Consider the following 24,316-nt stretch of genomic DNA (forward strand, 5'->3'; position numbering starts at 1 on the left):
GCCCAAGTGTATGTACCACAGAGTCAGTCTTGCGCTCAAAAAGAGAGCGTGAGAATTGTAGACGTCACAGTTGAGACACCTGCAGCAGGAGACAGGCTGTCAAACACCGGCCGACTGCTGTAGGCCCCTTCCAGTCGGTCGTCAGTGGAACAGTGTAGAGATGGGGGATACACTGCTGAACTGATTCATAGAGTTGAATCTTTCAAAGGAGTGAACAGTCAGTGATTCAGAAAAAAAGAACGGTAGCTCCAAACGTTTCCCACAGCAGAGAGAGAGAGAGAGAGAGAGAGAGAGAGAGAGAGAGAGAGAGACGGAGCATATCAGCGGGACCTGTGCTGGTCAGAGCACACTGCACGCCACACAACAGGGCCAGCGCAGGCCTCTGCCCTGCTTCTACCTTGGCTGCCTGCATTGTGCAGTGCCCCACTGGATTTTGTGTTTCACATATGCCGTGCCGTCTCTGTGCTTACTCTGCGGCGTGCAGTGTCTGGCGCAGCTCAACTTAGCCAGCGATCGTTTCAGTAGCACGTCCTGCCCTCTGGGCAGTTGATGCGAGCAACAGGACAGAGAGCCTCCTAGCGGAGAACATAAGAACTACCTGCAACAACCGCTCGCAAGAGAACGGCCAATTTGTCTCGGAGCGGGTGACTGGTGGCCGTTCACCGCTCCCCCCACCCTCGGAACTCGCCCGCTCAACGCTCACCCCACCGTTCTCGACTCTAGCGAGAGTGTTGAGCAAAGCAACTCAGGTGTCACTCTGGCCTCTGCGGTCTCAGCTCACACAGTAATGCAGCTCGTGGCTCGACCTGCTTGACTCAGCGCCTCTGCATCAGAGTTGGTCTCTACTGGATATTGTTCTTCGTAGTAATACCGCTAGGTATATTACATTATTATGTTATGTATACATCATTTGTTTTTATTTTATTTTTATTTGTTTAAACTGATCACATTAGGTTCCTGACGAATCCTCTTACTATAGGATTTTTATTATGGACACTCGAATTTACGCTTTAATTACGAGCGAACAGATAAACGTATCGTAAAATGTGATACACCAATATTTTCCTTGTTTTATTCTGCGTAAGGCTATATGCAGCACTTTAGTCTTACAGTCAAATTTATATACTTTTTTTTCTTATTCTGGTACGGATTTTGCGATTTTAGGCGTCTTCGGAAGGAAAAGTTCAGTTTAAAAATATATGGCTTGCAATGTATTTGTATGAGGTTAATGAAATTTTAATACACTATAGCCAAATATATTGTTAATGTAAATCTCAAGTTACAACATTTTCCGATCACCCAAAAAACCACAATAGTGCAAAATACATAAATAATGAAAAGCTTTGTCATATCGTGGAAATTTGAATAAACAATACAAAATTCTTACTCATTATCTGTGTTACCTCAAAATAGGATCAAATAAGATCAAAATACAGGTAGAGTACTGGAATAAACCAAGTTTAAAGGGCAATGTGCCTTCCATTTATTTTCTATTGTGAATGAGTGGTGAGTCATGAATAAGAGCTAGTTCATTTCAGAGAGTGAACAGTTCTGATCCGATCTCTGAAAAGAACAGTTTTGCCCATCTCTAGAAGAGTGGGGACGCGCAGAATGTAAATGTGTGTGTGCTGAGATACAGTGATGGCCAGCATTTAAAGGACGAACTAATAACTGAACCGTGACAGCGAAGTACAGATAACATGGAATTAATTCAGGCAGCCTTTTAGGCTACAATTAACGATATTTTAATGAGAGTGATTCTGGGCATCGGTGCCACCATATCCGTTATAGATGAACAACTGTTCTGTTGTGTAGACAAGATCAGGAAGCTCCCGATTTTACCAGTGGAAAACTGTAGAGTGGTAGGAGCTCTACGAGGGAAGGAGCAGTTAATAAAAAAACCAGGTGCAGGTAGAAAAAGAAACTGGAAAAAGAAACATTCAAAAGCTCATTCCTGATGGTTACAAATTTCGCCGTACCCTGTATCCTGGGTTTAGATGCTCGTTGAAATGAAGGCGAAAACTGACCTGGCAAGGGGCATCTGCATCTTAATATACCACAATAAGCAGATCTAATTGGTGTTAATCAGGACGCCTGACGCACGCACGATCTATTGTCGGCACGTTAGTGTAGTGCTTCCTGACAGTCCCACGCTGATGGGGGTGAACAATCTCTCAGTAGAGAGTGAAAGTGATACAGAAGATGCCTGGGTGCAGGACTCACGGAACATTAAGCAAAATATTGTCGAAAACATAGCCAAATACACTTATTTGAATGACCAGCAACGAAGTGAACTAACATAGTTGCTTAACCAAATTGCCGATATATTTATCGGAAGACCCGTTACAATCACTGGGTATGAGTACTTATGCAAGTCAGAGCACATGATACATTCTGCCGCGCGACCTATTCTATCCCTTGGTCAGTAGAAATTGTAAATAGATTCGTACTTGATAAACAAGCATACTTCGAACAAATTTAGGTTAGTTTGAATATGTATAATGGGTCTCGTGAAAGGTCTCCTGATACAACCCTGCTGCCCGCCGCCCGTTGCCAATTGCATTTCCGTACATATCATGTCAGCAAGAACTCGGTTCTAACATGGAACCACTGTGTACAAGGCTGTATCACATCCACTACAAGGTGAGTCAGCAAGAGAAGTGAATCGGCCAGAACATTACCAATTACTATGGCAGGAGACGCCGCTAGGGCATGACGTATGAGGAACAATACCACGCTCTAGGAGGAAACCATGTTTACTGTAACTGTGGCTGCATGGTACACCATGCATGAGATTGCAGTCTCTGTAACAAAGTATGATTGAATAAATGGTCTCTAGCATGCAAACCATGTGTTGTGTACATAGTTCCACGTAGTCAGTGCGTACACAACTTTCCCACTAGAGCGCACCCCACTAAGCACAACAGTGCAGGCGCAGCACTCGTCCATCTCTGCACTATGAGATGGCGCTGTCTTAGAGACGGACCAAATTCTGCTTCCGCCGATCCGCGTATTAATACGTCTCGCAGCCAATGAGATTGCTGCTAACGTAGAACCTTTTGTGCTCGCAGATCACACTCGCGCAGTGATACCTGAACGCGTGAGGTATTATAACGAGTGTACAGACCTCCGGTTAGTCAGTCTGCATTTGTCTGTAGCCAAGTTTCAGTCTGCGCCTAATAAAGTTCTCATATTCCTGTACATAGCTATGAAGATAAATGTATAGACACTTTTGTCAAGTATCAGAGATATGTGAAAATAAGATTAACGTACCAAGACCAAAGGAACTTCAGATTGTCAATTGTAAATAGCATCTAGAACCAAGTTAAGTTATTTTATGCTTGTTATTATATTAATAAATGTTTGTGAAAATTAATCAAGTTCTGTTTAAAGTTGGTCACCGTCAATCTGCTACTCTAAGCGTGCAAGTGACATAACGGCAGAAGATAAACACGCCACGATAAGACCACGAGACATATTGCTGACACTCGCCTACTTCGCTAGAGCGGCAAGTCAAATAATCTGATGGTGTGTCTACCGAAGGTCTTACAGTACGCACACCACACCATGCATTGCCGGACATAAGTTCATTAGACATTTTTTGTTCTGTGTCCCCGCGTCGATCAATGGCTACAGTTTGTACACCGTGGAAAAAAACACCCTGTATGTGGATAGAACTTAGGGCTATTGCCATTTCGTATGGGACATAATACATAAGAATCATATACGCACCGTCTGTAAATTGATGCTTTATACTTTATTCTCGGTAATAGCAAAATACATTTTAATTCAAGTTTACATTGGCACAACTTAGAAGTTTTAACCGCCATTGGATTATACGTTTTGAGGCATCCAGAATGCTCCAAAAAGTGGTATTAGGTCTTAATGTTTTCAACTTTTTGAACGGAATCTCCCGTCTAGACCCCCTGGTGATCTACATCCTGTCTATAGACTTTCCCCACACCCTCCGATTAATTTAATGTTTCTGGCCGCTGTGTGTGGATTCAATAACATCGTTCTTCGCTCTTGCTGACTGCGTCGCGTGGACATCTTACATGCAAATACCGCACACATGACTGCCGAATATTTCTAAGCAATTTTGATACATCCTATCCTGAAACGTTTTCATGGCCAGAGATACAGGCCATGTATTTGATACACATCCGTGTATTTTGTAACCTTAAGAATGTCTATCAGAATGGGATGCAAATCTGCAGTTTACAGATTAAATAGAAATGCCGATAATGTCGGACCTTGAGGGAAACTTTTGCCCTATGTGTCCCTGATGCTGAGGTCAGATTAATGGTCTGCTGCTCAACAAATGGTACCGATTTCGAACGAATGTGGTCTGTATGCTCAGGTTCTTTAACTGCTGCACTGAGCGTGGGAGCAAGGCACAGTCGTAGGCTTCAGAAGTCCTTATAAAAGGCCACCAAATACGGTTTATCACTTTGTGAAATCTGGTGTTCAGTAATTGAAACGATGAGGGCATCATGGATGCCTTTACCTGTACTAAAAAGATGAAAAATAAAACAGCTCCCTGTTACAGCATCGACGCCAAGGCTACAGGCAGGTTTTTGGAAGACGGTACTTCTTGAATAAAAAACAACCCCGCAGCTGAAGCTGTTGACCATCTTTGTTTGTCAGGTTCGTTATCTGTACGTGCCTGTTCGCTGGGAACATCGCTAACCGCCAAGTTCCCCGAACTTCTGTCAGTGAGTGAGCAGTCGCCGCTCTTCCATACGAGGAAACAGTCACAGGTAAGATCTCTCGACTTACAGCAAATGTAATAGTTTCACCAGAATGAATTGTAATGTTTCCTGCCACAATCAGTTTGAACAGAATTCTGAGTATATTTTAATTTATCAGAAAAGTCACTTACATTTACGAAGTGGAGAGACTGTAGGTCTATAGTTTACATAGAGCTGAAGAACGACATATCGTACTACGAATTACTGAAATTTAATTTCACAATCTATTTTCTGTATTTCATAATTGTATTATAGCGGATTGTAATCTTGACGTTGAGAAGATCTTTCGAAATACGTATACGACTACAGAACGTCATCTTATAGTGTGGTATAAGAAGTTTCGAGCATAAGAACAACACAAGAGCCAATAATGTTAGTTCATTTATACAAATGCCCATTACCTTTGTAAATATTCTAGACACCACCATGCCGTGCTTAAGTAGCTTTATAAGCGTAAGTTCTCGCCAAATTTATTGTGCTTTTATACGATTCAATACGCCACGGTTGTTCTAAAATACAGCTAGGGTGTTCTTGGTGTTTTATCCTGCTTTCTGAAATCTGATATTCTGACAAAGAAATTCTCTCCGTTAAGTGTCTTACATATTATAAACTAAGGAGACAAGTCATGTGAAAGCGATCTGCACATATACAGATAACAGTAGTGTCGCGTACATCAGGTATAAAAGCGCAATGTATTGGCGGAGCTGTCATTGTGCTCCGTTGATTAATTGGAAAAGGTATTCGACGTGATTATGGTCGCACGACGGGAATTAACAGACTCTGAACAAGGAATAGTACTTGGAGCTATACGCAAGGGACATTCCATTTCGTAAACCGTTAGGGAGTTCAATATTCCAAGACCTGCAGTGTCAATAGGATGCTGAGGATACCAAATGTCAGGCATTACCTCTCACCCCGGACCACTCAGTGGCCCACGGCATCACTTAACGACCTAGAGCAGCGGCGTTTGGATAAAGTTGTCGGTGCTAATACACAAGAAACACTGCCTGAAATAACGGCAGAAATCAATGTGGGACGTACGACGAATGTGTCCGTTAGGACAGTGGGCCGAAATTTGGCTTTAATGGGCTATGGGGGCAGACGGACAACGTGAATACCTTTGGTAACAGGACGCAAAGCCCGCAGCGTCTCCCGTGGGCTGGTGACCATATAGGTTGGATCGTAGACGACTGGAAAACTGTGGCCTGGTTCCCGATTTCAATTGGTATAAGACCTGATGGTAGGGTTCGAGCGCGGCACAGACACCAAAAAGCCATGGACCCATTTTGTGAACAAGGCATCTGCAAGCTAGTGGTGGCTCCATAGTGGTGTGGTCGGCAGTTCACATGAAATGGACTGGGTTCTCTGTTCCAACTGAACCGATCATCGAGTGGAAATGGTTACATATGGCTACTTGGGGACCATTTGCAAGCATTCATGGGCTTCATGTTCCCAAACAATTATACGCCACAATTGTTCGAAATTGGTCTGAATAACATTCGAGCGAACGGTTTGGCCACCGAGATTTCCCGACATGAACACCACCGAACTATTATGGGTCATAATCGAGAGATCAGTTAGTGCTGCACTACGCGGGACAGAGGTTGGGCCGACACGATATTAGGAGGTTTCCCATGACTTTGGTCACCTCAGTGTATGTTAGCAGTTAACTATCTGACGAATATCACCTTTATTTATGCACTGTCGAAGGTGACAGTGTCTTTCCTGATTTCTGCTTAAGACTGTTGTCGAGTCCGGTTCTTCAACGAAGTACTTCTGTTGTTTGAAGTAGACTGTTAGTGTGTGTGTGTGTGTGTGTGTGTGTGTGTGTGTGTGTGTGTGTGTGTGTGTGTGTGTGTGTGTGCGTGTGTGCCTTGTGCACTTGTCCTCCTAATGAACCGCTGATAACTATAAGGGCCTAAGCACATCGTCAAATGTTCAAATGTGTGTGAAATCTTATGGGACGTAACTGCTACGGTCATCAGTCCCTAAGCTTACACACTACTTAACCTAAATTATCCTAAGGACAAACACACACAACCATACCCGAGGGAGGACTCGAACCTCCGCCGGGACCAGCCGCACAGACCATGATTGCACCGCCCTAGACCGCTCGGCTAATCCCGCGCGGCTAGCACATCGTCGTAGATTTTGAGATTTTAGCATATTTCTTTGCTCCCGACATCTATGGATCTTATGCTGAATCATCTTTGTTTATACTTTTGGCCTACTCTTTCTATACGAACATTCACGAATACCTGTCTCACCAATTTCTCTGATATTCATTTCCATATGGGCCCAAAGTACGAAGTATAATACTGCTGCGCTGCACTGGTCGCTTGTTATCTACGTTTGCCAACATAAATTTAGTGTCTACACCATGTGTATAGTGGTGTCAAACAGCTTATAAAGCTAAAGCTAGAGCCCTGCGGAACTGGTTAGAAAACGCAGACGTGTAAACAACATGGTTCTTGAGCTACTGAAAATGAAATTTCAAAAGATGGAGCCTATGAACGATTGTATCTATAGCATTTCATGAAATGCATATTAGACCACATTTGACTTACATTACACAGAACGATTTGATTGAAGATTTAGGTTGAGATGTTCGCTTAATAAACTCCAGTTTATCAGAGCAACATTTGTGCAACAAGGCTATGGTAGTAATGGTCAAGGGTATACCTTTCAATTTTAAGTAAATTACCGAATGCTATTTAACGATGGATGTTTTTCAAGGTTGTCCTGCAACATCATTAGGCGTATTACTTACTGCAGTCACACCCAGTCACTCCTGTTTCAACTGTCGTTCTTCAGTTCTTAATTTCTTATGTTAGTTGACCTGTACCGGCTCAGTGCTTTCTGTAATGCTGTTACATATTTCTCACTTGCTAGTGATCTTCACACTGCCTTTTTTTCTCTACATTGACTACTTTCACCAAGATCCTCATAATTACCAGTTATATCATCTGCTCCTCTCTTTCCTTGGACTGCTTCCGCATAGAGTTTCCTTTGTCACAGGCAATAGAAATGAAGTCACTGCGCCAAGCCAAATACTGAAAAAGACAAAGTAATTGTAAGGCATTACTTTAATTTTCTGTTTAGCCATGTCGTGTTTCATAAAACAAAATTTATGCTTCAATATAACAAGCTGAGAGTGAAGGTATTATGCTAGTGATTAAAAAGAAACTTGCCATCGTACATTCGTTGTTATATTATATTAATCACATTTTTTGAAAGACTACGCGCGAGAACAAAAGGGTAACTTGTCAAATTTTGAAGGCTTTTTCTAAAGCGTAGTCTGTACATACAAAAAAGTAACTTTTATTCAAATGAGTACCCAGTTTCAAAAACCTGCACATAAATTAACCACATGGAGATCACCCAGTCTTAGACAGGGTGAATACCAAATAGACCATGTCGCAATTTCCAAAGAAAACATAAAAGAAATTGAAAACATCAGAACCCGCAAAGGTGTCTTTGAATCAGATCATCATCTTCTCCAAATAAAAACAAAATTCCAACCCAACAGAATGCTAAAAATGCCACCCAAAAGTACCAAACCAGATCCGGAATATCTGCAACTCAACAAAGAAAAAATCATCATGCAAATTAATCAGGAAAAATCAACAGACTGGAAGAAACTAACAGAGAAAATTCAGGAAGCCCTCAAATTAGGACAACCCCCTCGCAACAGGAAACATCGCTCGTGGAATGCAACCTGTGATGAGGCAGTCGACAACCGAATGACTGCATGGAAAAAATTTAGCAGTCACAAAACTGAAGTAAACTGGGAGAACTTTCTTAAAACTGAAAAACAGACCTCAAAAATAATTAGAAAAGAAAAACGGGGATATGACAACAACAGACTCACTGAAATCCAGCAGGATTTCATCAAAATAATACAAGACATTTCTATAAGACTTTCAGAGAAAACTTACAAGGATACCAAGCGCCTAGCTTGTGCTTCAAGAAACCCGATGGGTCTTTGGAAACCAACAGGAAAAATAACTGCAAAATCTTAGCCCATTATTTCAGTTCCCTCCTCAACTGCGAACCACCTCAAGAAAAACTTGTCTTCTCTTCTCCAGTATTCACACACCCAGACTCACATGCCTCGGATCTTGAAGAAATTATGGAGATAGTCAAGCAGTTGAAAAATAACAAAGCACCAGGAGAAGATGGGATCATTGTTGAGTTCTGGAAACTAAACGATCCTATACTTATGCAGAAATTACACCATATATTGTCAGACATATGGATAACGGAGCAGATACCAGAGGACTGGAAATTCTCTAATTCACCAGCTACACAAAAAGGGCGACAAGACAGACATGAACAATTACAGAGGAATTTCCCTGCTCCCAGTCACTTACAAAATCCTTTCCAAAGCGCTTTTAAACAGGATAGAATCCCAAGCAGAAACTTTAATTGGTGAATACCAGGCCGGATTCAGAAAAGGACGCTCATGTGCGGAACAGATCTGGTGCTTAAAGACAATATTACAAATGAGGAAATGCAAAAACACAGTAGTTTCATTCATCGACTTGAGGAAAGCATATGATTCAGTGGACCGTGGAAGAATTTGGGATCGACCGAAAGACACGAAAAATCACAGAACAAACACTTACAGGAACAACGGCCAAAGTGAAATTCATGGACGAAGTATCAGAACCCTTCGAAATCAAATCTGGAGTCCGACAGGGGGACGGACTATCCCAATCCTTTTCAATATTGTTCTAGAAAAGATACTCAGGGAATGGGAACCTCACGTACAGGGTATCCAAATTGGTATCAAGAAAGAGAATCGAATTAAAGTCAAGTGCCTTGCTTTCGCTGACGATATTGCAGTTATCACCAATAACAGAACAGAAGCGATTCACGCAGTGGAAAAACTACATGAAATTTCACAAAAAGCGGACTACAGATATCTTATGAAAGAACCCAATATATGGAAAGGCAACCAGAAAATAAATCCCCTTTAATAACAAAATATGGTAAAATTGCACAAGTCTGCCATTTTAAATACCTCGGTGAAACTATACAGTCCTCAGGATTAAACCGAATTGCCAATGAACAAAGAATCACCAAGCTCCAGAAGGCCTACAAGCTAACATGGACGCATTACAACAAGAATTGCATTTCGACAGACGCAAAATTAAGGCATTATACAACAGTGATTCTTCCAGAAGCAATCTATGCAGCTGAAACAATGGTGATTGATGGTCATTAAAAAATTAAAGAAATAGAAAAACAGGAAAGAAAAATTCTCTGGAAGTTTTACGGTCCAATCAACAAAAATGGCATTTGGATGAAGAGACCACAAAACGAAATCTATAGAAAGATCAACATAGTAACAGATGAAATCAGAAAGCGCCGAGCCAAATTTTATACACACATCTACAGGATGGAAGACTCCAGAACAGCAAAGAAATTATTCAATATTATAACAAGGAGTAAATGTGGCACAGAATGGCTGAAAGAAGTCCAGAGGGATCTACAGCAGATCAACATAAAAAACCTCAAAGATCGCACCGAGTGCCGGCATAAAATCACAAGTGTGAAGTTTGGGGAAACAACATCGCGTCAGCCTGGTAAAGAATGGACAGAGGAACGGAAGCAGGAGCATTCTGAGAGGATGAGGAGGTTTTGGGAAGCAAAGAAGAAAAACATCCAGAGATGAAATTATGAATTCAAGTTCAATCGCTCTCCTAAAGGGGAACAATCGTTATAATAATAATAATAAATAAATGATCTGGATCATTCATTTTCAAAAGTTGATCCAAGTCAGATTTTCTGCTACGAATAATCCACTGGCTGCATTTATAAACAAATTATAAAAATAAGGGAAATAAAAGCGCGAAAGAGCTGCTCATTTAAAACAAACAATCAGAGTAGGCCTAATGATAACCTGTTCAATCTGTCATAATTACATATCTTTATTTTTCGAGAACCTGAAGGACGATTTGGATTACTTTCCTGTTTGAAGTTGCCACAACCGCATATTACACATATACTCCCTCATCCAACCATTTCACAGTTCTATAAAAGTAAGCCGACATGACAATAAAGTCTTCTTACAACGTCCCACAATGTAAATCATCTGTTCACTCCAGGGTTTTGTTTCCAACTCAAGCAGTTAGGAGGAGCTCGGGAGCACTGTCGACGTTTTAGGGAAGAGTTTCCGCTATTATGTCTATAAGCTACTTGTTAGTACTACTTCGCAATAGGAGGTATATAGCAGTTTTATCTGAACCTCAAGCCACAGAATGTGCTAATGAAAATCTTAGTAATGAGAAAAATGAAGTGATGGAATAGGTCCTAATTGTGTGTTCCGATGCTAGTTTCTCATTAATTACAAACTTTATAACTGTCAATACACACTGTAACCTATATATGGAAACATTTTGATAAATATTAATAAAATATAAACCTAAATATTAATTTATTTTTCATAACATAAAGTAGGCATATTATTTTTCCGAAGGAAATATAGGATGTTTAGACTTCGCTTTAAAAAAAGCGCAAATTTGATATTAACAAAAATGTGTTACTCCAAGAACTTGGGTCCTTATGGCTCTAACTGACTCAATTCAATTCGCCTAGTGATAGATTTAATAATTATAACAAGATGTAGAAAACTAAACAACAAAGCAACAAAGAGTGGGGCTGTTGCAGTGGTAGGTCACTGGAAAGTAGCAGTGGGGAGAACGATGGGTCCAATCCACATTCAGTTGTTCAGGTTGTCCATAGTGTCCCTAGATCGAGTAAGGCAAGTTTTGGGATGATTCCTCTGAAAAAGACACAGATAATTTCGCAATGCTCTGAAATTCGTGCCCCAAGTGGCTCGTTGCAGCAGCACGGCCACACAGTTGACAGCTGTAGTTGCAGATGTGCAGCAGATGTGCAGGTGAGGGTCTGCTTTTCAGTAACGAGCACTTCAATTTGGTTTACGACATGCCAAGTTTATTCAGTGTTGTAAGTCTTGCCACGTCACTGTTACTACACCGAATGACTACGAAACCTGTCACTCGTGTAAATCGTCATCTTACAACTGCAATAATTCTTAATAACACTGTACCATTAACAAGCTGAGCGTCAACTGGTTTATGTATACTACAGCTCATGCTATTAGCACTCTTGATGAAAGTAATTAACATACGCGATCTCAACTAAGTCCGCCACATACACAGTCCGTTGCTACCCTAGTGATACAATTAACACGTTCGAAAAAAATAATTCACACATTTTGCCAACTATTGAACAATGACCTTACACTCGACAACAGCCGCCACCCAACTCATCCATCGGTTACAACGAAACTGCTTCCTCTACCCTTTCAGCCAATCAATGTTCTACAAAATTCTCGCTATCTTGTAAGTGAGGGCTTCACTCAGCCAATAGGAAGCGAGAATGCTACCTCTAAGTGGATTCTTCACTTAGAATAACAGAATGATTTTTCATTTATTAATGATACTAATTGAAGGTGATGGAATTTCATACTATTTCGACCTTATCTAATTATTCTCATGACGTAATGTGATTGTTTATTTTAAGATAATTCATATTATTTTTCATAGGTACCTATCCTACTAATTTTAGCACAGAGTCGGGCATTTTTATCTATTGCATCACCATTTTTCATTTCTCTTTGCCGTCCTATTTACGCTAACAATATCAAATAATTAAACACAAAAACCTAACTTACATTCCAGGTTTCGTCTCCTTGCCGTTTTTCCTAAAAAAAGTAAATCTCTTCACGTGCAAAATATTAATTGTTTCAACGGGAGTCGCCTGGATTGCGGTTGCAGTCGCAGGTGAGTTGAAACTGGTTGGCTCAGATGGCTCTGAGCACTATGGGACTTAACGTCTGAGGTCATCAGTCCCCTAGAACTTAGAACTACTTAAACCTAACTAACCTAAGGACGTCAGATACATCCATTCACAAGGCAGGATTCGAACCTGCGACGGTCGCGCGGTTGCAGACTGTAGCAGTTAGAACCGCTCGGCCACTCCGGCCGGCAGTTGATATCTTCCCTCGTTAATTCTGGGGCATTCCAGTGATATTCTCTCCATCTCTTTCTCGTGTCTCCGTTAGGTGAATCAATTAGAAGTATTCCTTAAATCAAAAGGCGCTAATTAGTTACAAGTCACATTATGCTAAGCCTGAAAAATAATCATAGCTTTAATTAATTAATGATATATCTTATTGCTGTCCTAATATTTAATCCTTGCTCCCTCTTAGCTCTTAATCAGTTACTGTGAACGGCATCATAAAGATTTTATCCATCGTTGAAAGAGAATCTGATATCGTTACCGGAGCAGCTGCCCGTTGTGACCTAAATTATCTCAATTCCCCTGCGGCAGTTCTACAAAGTCTCGGACACCCTGCTGTGAGCTACTTCACATTTTGTTGGCCGGCTCTTGACATTAGCCCGTAAACACGCAATAACCATAAGTGTCCTCTTCGTTTCTCTGCTCGGCTCCCAGTATTTTAAACGCTATTTTAGTTATAGTCCTTGCAAAATTATTACGTTCAAAAATATCAATTGTGTCCTACGTTTTAGTGCATCATTACAAGGCAGACATTGCTCTATCCTTTCTTTCGTTAAATGTTCGCGTCATACATTTAAGCTACTGCTCAAGCATTTACTCGTCTGTTGCTCATTGTACCGTATATCACGTCTCATAAAGGTCCAATTGCAAGTTCTCTCGACTCTTTTATGCAAACAGAAGCAGCAAATGCTGAGCATGTCTGTCTCAAAAGTGTTTTCCCCAAGAGAAATAGTTCTTATTGTGCTTCGTTGTATAGTTTGAGTAAATCAAGTAGTTACCTTTATAACCCATAATACCCAACGACACATCTGCAACTTTGTTTGTATACTGAGGTGACAAAAGTCATGAGATACCTCCTAATATGCTGCAGGACTTCCCTCTGCCCTGCGTAGTGCAGAAACTCGACTTGACGTGGACTCAACAAGTCGTTGGAAGTCCCCTGCAGAAATGTTGAGCTATGCCACCCCTACAGCCGTCCATGATTGCGAAAGGGTTGCCGGTGCAGGATTTTATGCACGAACTGACATCTCGATTACGCCCCACAAATGTTCGATGCTATTCATGTCAGGCTATCTAGGTGGCAAAATTATTCGCTGTAATTGTCCACAAAGTCCTGCAAACCAATCACGAATAACTGTGGCCCAGTGACATGGTGCATTGTCATACACGAAAATTCCGTCGTTGTTTGACTGGAGAAGGTCTCCCAGTAGCCTAACATAACAATCTCCAAACTATTATCGGTTCAGTTTGACCAGAGGACCCAGTCCATTCTATGAAAACACAACTCACACCATTATGGAGTCACCACTAGCTTGCACAGTGCGTTGTTGACAACTTGGGCCCATGGCTTCATGGAGTTTGCGCCACACTCGAACCCTAGCACCAGCTCTTACCAACTGAAATCTGGACTCATCTGACCGGGCCACGGTTTTCCAGTCGTCTTGGGGTCCCACTGCTGCGGTCAGGAGCACAGGAGTGGCACTGCAGCCGACGACGTGCTGTTGGCAAAGGCACTCCCATCGGTCGTCTGGTGCCAAATGCCATTAACACCAAATTACGCCGCACTGCGCTAAAGGATACGTCACACATTTTCTATTGTTGTTTCACACAGTGTAAGACGTCATGGTCTCCTGACATCCACTGCTTACGTATTCCGCCCTCACAATCATATTCCGCACATCAAGACGCTTCATTCGAACCCAAACTCGATAAGATAAAGTCAATGTTGTATGAATTCATGTAAACGATATGCAAATAACTAGTAAATCACAAGTGTGCATTGAGATTGAAATACTTGAGGCAGGCGTACACAGAAACATTCAAGGCACGACGGTCGCAGGGGCTTTCAGTTCGGGAGAGGCAAACCACACGCCGGGGGGCCAGTCCCTTCAGAGGACGAGCCAAACTAACTACGTCGGCCAGTGACCGCCCATAGAGCAGAAAGTGTCTGCCCGAGCGAAAGGAAGTACGACCCTGTGTCCGGCTTAAAAGCAAATTCCGCTACATTGTGTGGGAGCGCCCAGCCTACACATTCTTTACAAACACAGCACGCAGTTTCAGAGGTTTTCACAGGGAGACAGCAAGTGCCAAACGCCAATGCTACGGATTTCGAGATTGGTCTCCTTAAACGAAATGTCATTCTCTCGTTTTAGAAGAGGAATGCTGATTGGAAGACAATATTCCTGACGCCTTGAGCTGAAAGAGTAATGGAAGAGACTGAAAGATATACCCCTTCACGTCTGGCATGGAGAGGTGTTCCGTTGTTGCTCTTGGAGCGAGAACACGTAACAAGAGTGTGTGCGCTCGTACGTGTACTCAAAAAGCGAGGACCAATCTCTCCTCAGTACTTCACTGGGAGAGCACTTCTGTCGAGAGAGAATTGGAGTGTGACTCTATATTGAGTCCTTGTGATTAAGCGTTGTTCACTGTATTGGCCGCCACACTTATTGTGTGGTGTGAATGGACAGAGTTATAGTTAAACATCAGCGAGCGAATTTTTGAGTGGCACCGCAGTCGACTGGTTATCTGACCAGTGTACCACGCCAGTAGTTAGACTAGGGGCGAATAGGACTTCTTGACTTTATCAAGGCATAGGGAGAGTTTGATTGGAGAAGGTCAATCCAGATACAACAAGAGTTATTTGTCAACAGCGAGTGGCGCAGACAGCAGTCATCACAGCTTACAGTAATGTGCGCTACAGCTCTTGCGAGCCCCATATTTTCTCCACAACAATAGACTTCACTGCAATTGACATGCGACAGCCTCGACATACCTAGCGACATTCTAATAGATAATTATTAAAGTTGAGTAGGCGCGGCTGACAGCCATTCTGCCAAATCAATAACAATATTAAACTTTGTACAGAACTTTATTTAGCGAACCCTATCCTTAAGAGGTAACTTCACATTCTGAAAAGAACCTGGAAACAACTTGTTCAGTTCATAACTAAAAGTGCCATTGTGCTTTCTTAGAATTTTTGCAAAATAAATAAAAATTTTCGTTAGTTTCATGTTTTTCTTACACTAACTAGCACTACTCCAGTACCCAAGTATCCCACTAGTTACGTAGGAAATTTTGTGAATTTTTTGCCATTTCCTTACAGTGGACGACTCCAGAAGATATTTATTACTGAAAGTTTTTAGGCATTTCTCTTTAGAACGTTAGGAGCGTCTGTCTGACTTCTGTAGTAGTATGGGGGTGGAAATTGCACCTTGCAGCAGGCAAAGGGTAAATGGTATATCTCAGATTAATCCGTTGCGCAGAATGACAGAATAGCACCCACAAACTCACTAAAGTGTTGCACGTCTGGTAGCACTGACAATTGTACGCAAACGCCGCTGCTCTCGGTCGTAAAGTGAAGGCCGTTGGCATAAAGCTTTGTGTCGTGCAATCATCAAGAGTACTCAAGTGGGCCTTCGGCTCCGAAACTGCATGTCTACGATGTTTCGTTGACTGGTTTTCACGCTGATGCTCGTTGATGGCCCAGCATTAAAATCTGCTGCAATTTTCGGAAGCGTTGCACTTCTGTCACGATGGAAGATTCTCTTCAGCCGTCGTTGGACACGTTCTTGGAGGGTGTTTTTCCGGCCGCAGCGATGTCGGAGATTTAATGTTTTACCAGATTCCTGATGTTAACGGTACACTCGTGAAATCGTCGCACGGAAAAATCCCCACTTTTTAATTACCTCGGAGATGCTGTGTCCTACCGCTGGTGCGCCGACTCTAACACCACGTTCAAACTCATATAAATCCTGATAAACTGCCATTGTAGCAGCAGTAACAGATCTAACGACTGCTCCAGATACTTATGTGGGCGTTGCCGACCGCAGCGTCGTATTCTGCCTATGTGCATATCTCTGTATTTGAATACACATGCCTATACCAATCTTTTCGGCCCTTCAGTGTGTATGCCTGTAAAACAGATACACAACAAACATGAATTGAGAAAATGTGTGAAGTTGTGCCTAACGAGGACACACTAAGCTGCTGATACTTTCTCCCGACATCATTTATTAAACGGAAAGTTGGGATGCTAAAGACAGGTAGAATGCAGTTAAAGTTTAGTGCTGAGTTATGAAATGGCTCATATAGAGACTTTTCATTGTGTGTACATGAATGAAGTTGCACTGTTCATGTGTTCTGGGTACTTCATTTCATCGTGGTGTTGCGATGTTGCAGGGCATGGCTGACAGCCACGAGTTTGTCCCGGCAACCGCCGAGCAGGTGGCGACCATCCGGAGTAAGCTGGGGACCGACGAGGAAGACATCCGCCAGGCCGTCGCGTCGCTGCGCGCCTGGCTCAGGGTGCAGCCCCATCTGCCGGACCACATAGGTCAGTAGCTCAGGGCTACAGGCTGTCTGCAGCTGAGGGGTGGCAGAATACTACAACTGCGTAGAGTGTACGGTTGCCGTCCGTCCCGATGTATCGGGAATGTCACCATTGTGTACGTTCCAGTCCAGACATCCCCACATGACCCCAGTTTGTGGCTCAAGTACTGAAGTAAAGCCATCTGTTAACGGCATCACGTACATGGAGCCTCAGTTAGTTTTATTTATGTCACAAGTTTATATTGACAAGATAGTTTCACAGATGGCGTTGCATGTTGCGTATCCTGTATCGACAATGAAAGCACCTTCTAGATCTAGCGCCATCATTCGAGAAAATACCACACTTCTCCAGTAGCACGGGACTGGCAGGAATGGGGCAGTTCCCATTCGAATAGCGATCTGATAAGACTATTCTTTCTAAACGTAATGCGAACAACGAGTGCAAATTAGTAATGGTTCAAATGGCTCTAAGCACTATGGGACTTAACAACTGAGGTCATCTGTCCCCTAGACTTAGAACTATTTAAACCTAACTAACTTAAGGACATCACACACATCCATGCCTGAGGCAGGTTTCGAACCTGCGACCGTAGCAGCCGCGTGGTAATTAGTATTGTCTGAAGTGTTTACTGCGGGTATATAGGGCGTGAATTGTATAGTGACTTCGATGACTTAAGTGTTATTGTGAACTGTTTACCGTTTAATAAATTTATCTCATCATAGATTACGAAAATGCCTAAGCATGAAAAAAGGAAAGTGCTTTTCGGATGATTACACAAAAGAGTGGTCTTTTGTCAAGAAAGGACGTATGGATCAGGAAGTTGTAATCTTCCCTCTCCTTTCTTCTTCCATCTATTGTCCGCATTAAACAATGGCCAGTCCAAGTAATTAATAACAAAGTCTTTTATGAAGATTTGAGAGAAGCGAATATTACAATAAACTTTGAAATTTACATAGGTTGTCATGTTGAGATGGCTCCAGTTCTTCTTATCTAGGAATCTGATTCTCGAAGCTGAAAATCTAACATCATGTCGCTACGGCTGGTTTGAACTAAATAAATTTGAAGATTGTTGTTCCAGAATTTTTTATGTAAATATATTTCCTCACATTTTAGTATATCATACAGTATTTTGATTTTTCACATTAACAAAGCCGAAATTACATTATTCGCACATATTATACAAAAATCTCAGAGGCAAGCTTAGGACTCTCACACTCTGCGGAAATAAGCGTATTCCAAAACGTTTACAATTTTTCTTAACAAATGAATTCCTACTAGTTTTCGTTCCATTATTAATTTAGATTATTATTTCGCAAATTAATCCAGAAGTAAACATAGTAAACAGTACAGGATTGCGTAATTAATAGTAGAAACTGTAAGAGTGCAGATAATCTGTAATATCAAATGTTCCTAAAAAATAATTGGAACTGTACATTCAGAATTAGTAATTATCGATTATAACATCGAAACAAAAATTTTTTCTAAGTAATTCCTTTTCACAAATTTTAGCTTGGAATATAGCATACTGTGTACAAAATTATATGAAAGTTTTCAGAAAAGCAATTGAGATATTACTGACTGTCTAAAATTCGAAAAATAATACTGGTGTCGACAACTACTGTTGAGGAAAAGTAACGCTAGAGGAGGACGCCCCATTATAAAGTGCTGTCTGAGATTTGTAGCTGTTTCATTCTCAGTAATTGACGGAGGTAAGGCAGACGTGAGGCATCACATTTCGACAAAGAATCATACAGATTGGGTCTGTGGAATCAATCTTACAGTGCAGGTTAACTATAAGCTGACTCCCGTAAAGTTTTATAAATGCGTAAAAAAAGAGAAACACGTGCTGAAAAATTGGAAATCTTCCGAAAAATACGGTGTACCAACTATTTCCATTTGTGTTCTAAATAAGCAGTAATTATATTAAATAAATTTTTTACTTCATTTCTACACCCCCATCTGAGTGTTCCGACGACGTCCCAACTAGATACGGCGATCCTAGTAGAGGATGTCTAAGAATCAATTTCCTGTCTGGCAGTTCAGTGCTATGTGCTGTGCCTTATATACATTTGGTTTGTCTGCGTATCTTGCGTTACTTATATCAGGTACTTATTTCTGTATTCCTTGTAGTGTTGACGCATTTTGTGGAATACAGACATCCCCCGGGCGTGTCTGTGCAGCGCATCGCTTCTGATTCAAAAGGCATGCTTTTCAGCCAGCCTACAGGGCGTGTGAGGAACGTAATAAGACTGATTTTTAATCTTCCAATTTTTTTTTTCAAGCAACCGTATTATCCCCTTCAAAGCAGTCCCTTTCGCCTGCTGTACACCGGTTGAGTCACTAACACAGTCTTGGTAGCAGCGCTCAAAGGCTTCAACTGGTAGGGACTTTAATACGTCGGTCACATTCTTTCCAATGTTCTCCAGAGTCTCAAAATAATATCTTTTTAAGACATTTTTCAGTTTGGGGAAGAAAGCTACAGGGACTCAGATCAGGTGAGCACGGTGGCTGTGGAACTACAGGAATGTCTCTGAAGATCTAAAATTCCGTGGTAGAAGTGGCCGTGTGACATGAGACACTGTCATGATCCAGCATCCACTTGTCTACTATGTCCAGTCTCTCCTGATTCACCCATTTCCGATCCTTGCAAGGACATCTTTCTTAAACACTTGGTTGGCCATTTGTTCTGGCTTAACAAATTCTTTATGCATGATACCCATACTGTCAAAAAAGCAAATAAGCATTGCTTCTATCTTTGATTCTCAGTCAAGCTTTGCTGCTTTATCTCAGAATCGTAATTAAAAATCCACTATTCATCATCTGTGATCACGTGACTGAACTATTAGTGGTCATTGGCAAGCCTGTAAAGAACATCAACACACACATTTCTCCATTTGCCCTTCTGCTCAGTTGTGAGGTTTTCCGACACCGTTTTGACACAAACCTTTCACATGTGCAAAACTTTGGTCAAAATTTTATGTACAGTCAAAGTGCTTAAGTTAAACAGGTCACCCATCCTTGAGATCGGCCTGATCTCACAAGAGCAAGCACACATTCGACGTTTTCGAAATTGAAGGTCTCCCTGAGCGAGTCTCATCTTCAACATTTCCTCAGCCTTCCAAATATGATTTGTGCCAGAGAAAAAGTAGTGCTCTTGATAAGGAATATTTCCCATAGACCAGTTTCAACTTTTCAAAGGGCACATCTGTGGATTTATCAAGTGTAACGTGATGGCATAACGTTGTTCTAAATTCCACTGTTCCATTTTCGTAACGCACAACAAAAACACAGCTCCACTGATAGCACTCTCAAAATTCACGTGGTGGCTGTACAGAGCTCAAACTTGGACTGTCGCTCTGGAATGGATTAGCGCATCGGTCTACAAAGGTAGAACAAGAAAGTGTTGCCAAATCGCTCGCAGTGTTGTCAGACTCATTACTTTTCACCCACACCTCGCTCCTTGGCGCACCAGGCGCTCCTTGTGACGTAGTAGGGTAGAGAGAGTGGGGAGTTCCTGCTTGCTGTTTAGCTTGCTTACAGATTATAGCCAGCTGAAAAGAACAGTTGCTAGGGGAGTGGCGGGCAATGGTAAAACTGTCCTTTCACCAACCTTTCCGCCCCGCAGCAGTTCATCTCCTGTGTTATTGACCAGGCTAGCAGACTTCATTGTCAGCTTTTTTGTGTTTCATTGTACACTGTTTATTGGTTCCCAAATACTACGGTGGTATCACAAGTCTGGTAAATTTTCATTAAAGAAGGAACATTTTTGTTGCCCCTTCATGATTAGTAAGCTAAATCATTGCAAGGATGTACAGTTCATTGTTGACTGCAGTCTGAATTGGTCAGTTTCTCGACTGCGATCAAAAATGGAGAAAACCGAGTTTCGTGCTGTTATTAAACATTTTTTTCATTTGAGGACCTAGATTTGCGCACAAATCAAAACAGAACTAGATGAATACCGCAGACTCTTCACCATCACTTAAAACTACGTTTGGATTAACGAATTTAAACGTGGTCGAACAAGCACAGAAGCTGAAGTACGCTCTGGCCAAGCAACTGAGGACACTACAAAGGAAGTCATTGACAAAATCCATCCAAGAGGGCCGAATAAAAAGCCGTGTGATTGCTGAGACTGTAGGCATCTCAAATGACAAAGTGCGTAATATTCTGCAAGGAGAATTGGCTATGAAGAAGATATAAGTGATGTGAGGGCTTGATTGCTCGGAGTAGACCAAAAGCACATCTGGCACAACATTTCAGCACAATGTATGACGACGTTTAATCGCAATCCACAAGACTTTTTGCATCGATTAGTGACTGTTGATGAAACAAGGATCCATCGTTACACGCCAGAGTCAAAACGGCAATCAAGGCAATGGACAAAGGCTGGTGAAAGTACTTGCCGCTGATAAGGTGATGGCCACTGTTTTTTGGTATTCCCAAGGAATAATCCTCATACATCACTTGGAAAAAGACACGAGACATAGTTCGACCGTCATATTATGCTTTATTTTGGGATTGTTTGATACTTGTGTTGGCTGAAAAAAGAACAAGATTGGCATGCAAAAAAGTGCTCTTTCACTAGAATAAAACCGTCTCACACATCAACGATAATAATGGCCGAAGTCTACGAATTGGGCTTGGACTCGGGTGTTCATCCGCGCTATTCACCAGGATTATCCCTAAGTGACTTCTTCCTTTTCCTTAACTTGCTGGGAGGAAAATTTCATCAAATGAGGTAGTTATAGTTGCAGTCAACAAACACTTTGCAGAGACAGAACCTATTTTTCCGGTGGGATGAAAAAGCTGGAGGATCACTGTACCAATATTATACCCCTCAAAGGAGACTGTGGAGACGCATGGCGAGCTATTTACGAAACAAACATTTTTTTCTTGCTCTTTACCAGACTTATCAAACCACCCTCGTACCTTTTATTTTTGTGGTACGGTACCAATGACAAAGAGGAAAATTTTAAAGAAACGAGCTTTTATACTGTAAACAAGAAATGATGGTGCTTTAACCAAATGAAACGAAACGAGTATGTAGACCAGAAAAAGCGCTTCAGTAGTTGCATACACAGATTCAGTATTTTTTTATTCACCAAAACGTTTGACGCCGAACTACCACAGGATGTAGTCGCTGTATAGAAGCAGCGTGCTTGCACACAGCAACGGCCTTATCACAGGATAAATTAGACTGCAAAATAAATAATCTGTATAAGACAATGAGTGACAATTAAGAATCGCTTATTACGAGAAGCGTTCAATAACTAGGAATTTTTTTCTGAAAGCAGGTTGGTTTTACACAGTATTCCAAGATGCCATTTTATTCCCTACTCTTTTGACTACAAAACCCTATTTTTTTAACATAATCTCCTATCAGTGTGACTGCCTTACGCCACCTTAGATGTGGTGGTGGGTGGGTGCGTGGGTGGGGGGGGCTTTATCCCCGCATAGTACCATTCTACTGGTCCACGTCGGAGCCAACTTCTGAGCGCACCCCCCCCCCCCCTACCCCACCCCTCGCCTCATCCGTGGAATGCACCTTTCAAGCGTCAAACAGATGGAAGTCGGAAGGTGCGAAGTCCGGGCTGTAGGGTGGATGAGGGAGAACAGTTCAATGAGAGTTTGTCAGCTCCTCTCGGGTGCGTAGACTTGTGTGACGCCTTGGGTTGTCATAGAGAGGGAGAAGTTAGCTAGCAATTTTGTGACGACGAAAACGCTGATGTCGTGTCTTCAATATCCTGGGGGTAGCAGAATACACTTCTGTGTTGATCCTTTATTTTACGGGTCCGCCTTGCTCACACAGACCTTTACACATCACTATTACTGGTTTTGCCTACTGCCATCTTCAAACAAGTGGAAAAAACAGGCAGTAATCAACTAAGTACAGTTTGCTGACGCTAAATCCGTAAAATGTTCTAATGTAGTATCAGCGTTAAGCTGAACATATAGGTACATAGTAAGTGCTGGTGATGATCAGAATGCGTTTCGTATTTATACATAAGAATTGAGACCAGCAGAGGGCACTACAGCTAAGCCTAGCCTGGCAAAGTAAAACATAGGTCTGTGTAAAAGTCAGTATAAAAAGTTTAAGAATAAAATCACATGTATGAAACTAAATCTTCCAGCATGACGAAACAATTACCATAACCTTAAGTGTTAGGTAATTAATGAAACAGTGAAAATTAATAAAAAAATTAGAAAATCGATAGTCGATAATACATCCGAAGTGGGATCTCAATGGCGGCGCGCCGTTGCTTCTCTGTATGAGGTTACAGTACACTTGTTCACCCACTGCTTGAATACTGCTCAGCAGTGTGGAGTCCGTACCAGATAGGGTTGATAGAAGAGAGAGAGAAGATCCAACGGAGAGCAGCGCGCTTAGTTACAGTATCATTTAGTAATCGCGAAAGCGTTACGGAGATGACAGATAAACTCCAGTGGAAGACTCTACAGGAGAGACGTTCGGTACGGGCTTTGGTTGAAGTTTCGAGAACACAGCTTCACCGAGGTGTCAAGCAGTATTTTGCTCCCTCCTACGTATATCTCGCGAAGAGACCATGAGGATAAAATCAGAGAGATTAGAGCCCACGCAAAGCATACCGACAATCCTTCTTTCCACGCACAATACGAGACTGAAATAGAAGGTAGAACCGATAGTGGTACTCAAGGTACCCTCCGCCACACACCGTGAGGTGGCTTGTGGAGTACGGATGTAGATGTAGAGAATAATACCTTCAAAGTTCCAGGCGACCGTCCTCAAGACTTTACTGGCTGAGGGTGCGGCTTTCAGCGTTTTACTCGGAGGGTATGTGGTGTGGCGCTACTTCATGGATTGCTATTTTGTTTTCGATTCGAAGCGGTGACCCTGTGACGGTGTGAGACAAAAAATCGCCACGATAAATCTCGTGCGCGCACGTGGTTCCGCACAGGTGGAATACCACAGATGTCATTCTGTTTGGCGGCCAGCAACCCAGCGATCATACACCTTTCAGTCCCCCCACTGGTCGACGAGTGTGTCAGCAGTAGCAACAGAGACGTCCAGTCAAGAAGCGAGCTATTTTATTGTGATCCGACGATAATTTTGTATGAGAGTGTGTGCAGATCTCAACATTGCGGGATTCACAGCTGTGCGCGGCCGGCTGACACGCTGGAGATCGAAAAGGTTTGGGCGACCTTG

The 24,316-nt window shown here is 42.1% G+C and overlaps 1 protein-coding gene across 1 annotated transcript in view; it reads left to right on the top strand.

Moving 5' to 3' along the window:
• Window positions 1-24,316, top strand: part of LOC126273240 (retinol-binding protein pinta-like) — a 91,743-nt gene that overhangs the window by 10,311 nt on the left and 57,116 nt on the right. Inside the window, exons 3-4 of the mRNA XM_049976784.1 lie at window positions 4,648-4,760; window positions 16,983-17,136. Of these exons, the coding sequence (XP_049832741.1) occupies window positions 4,648-4,760; window positions 16,983-17,136 (267 nt within the window). The remainder of the gene's footprint in view (window positions 1-4,647; window positions 4,761-16,982; window positions 17,137-24,316) is intronic.

Source organism: Schistocerca gregaria, chromosome 5, assembly GCF_023897955.1.
Source record: "Schistocerca gregaria isolate iqSchGreg1 chromosome 5, iqSchGreg1.2, whole genome shotgun sequence".
NCBI lineage: Eukaryota > Metazoa > Arthropoda > Insecta > Orthoptera > Acrididae > Schistocerca > Schistocerca gregaria.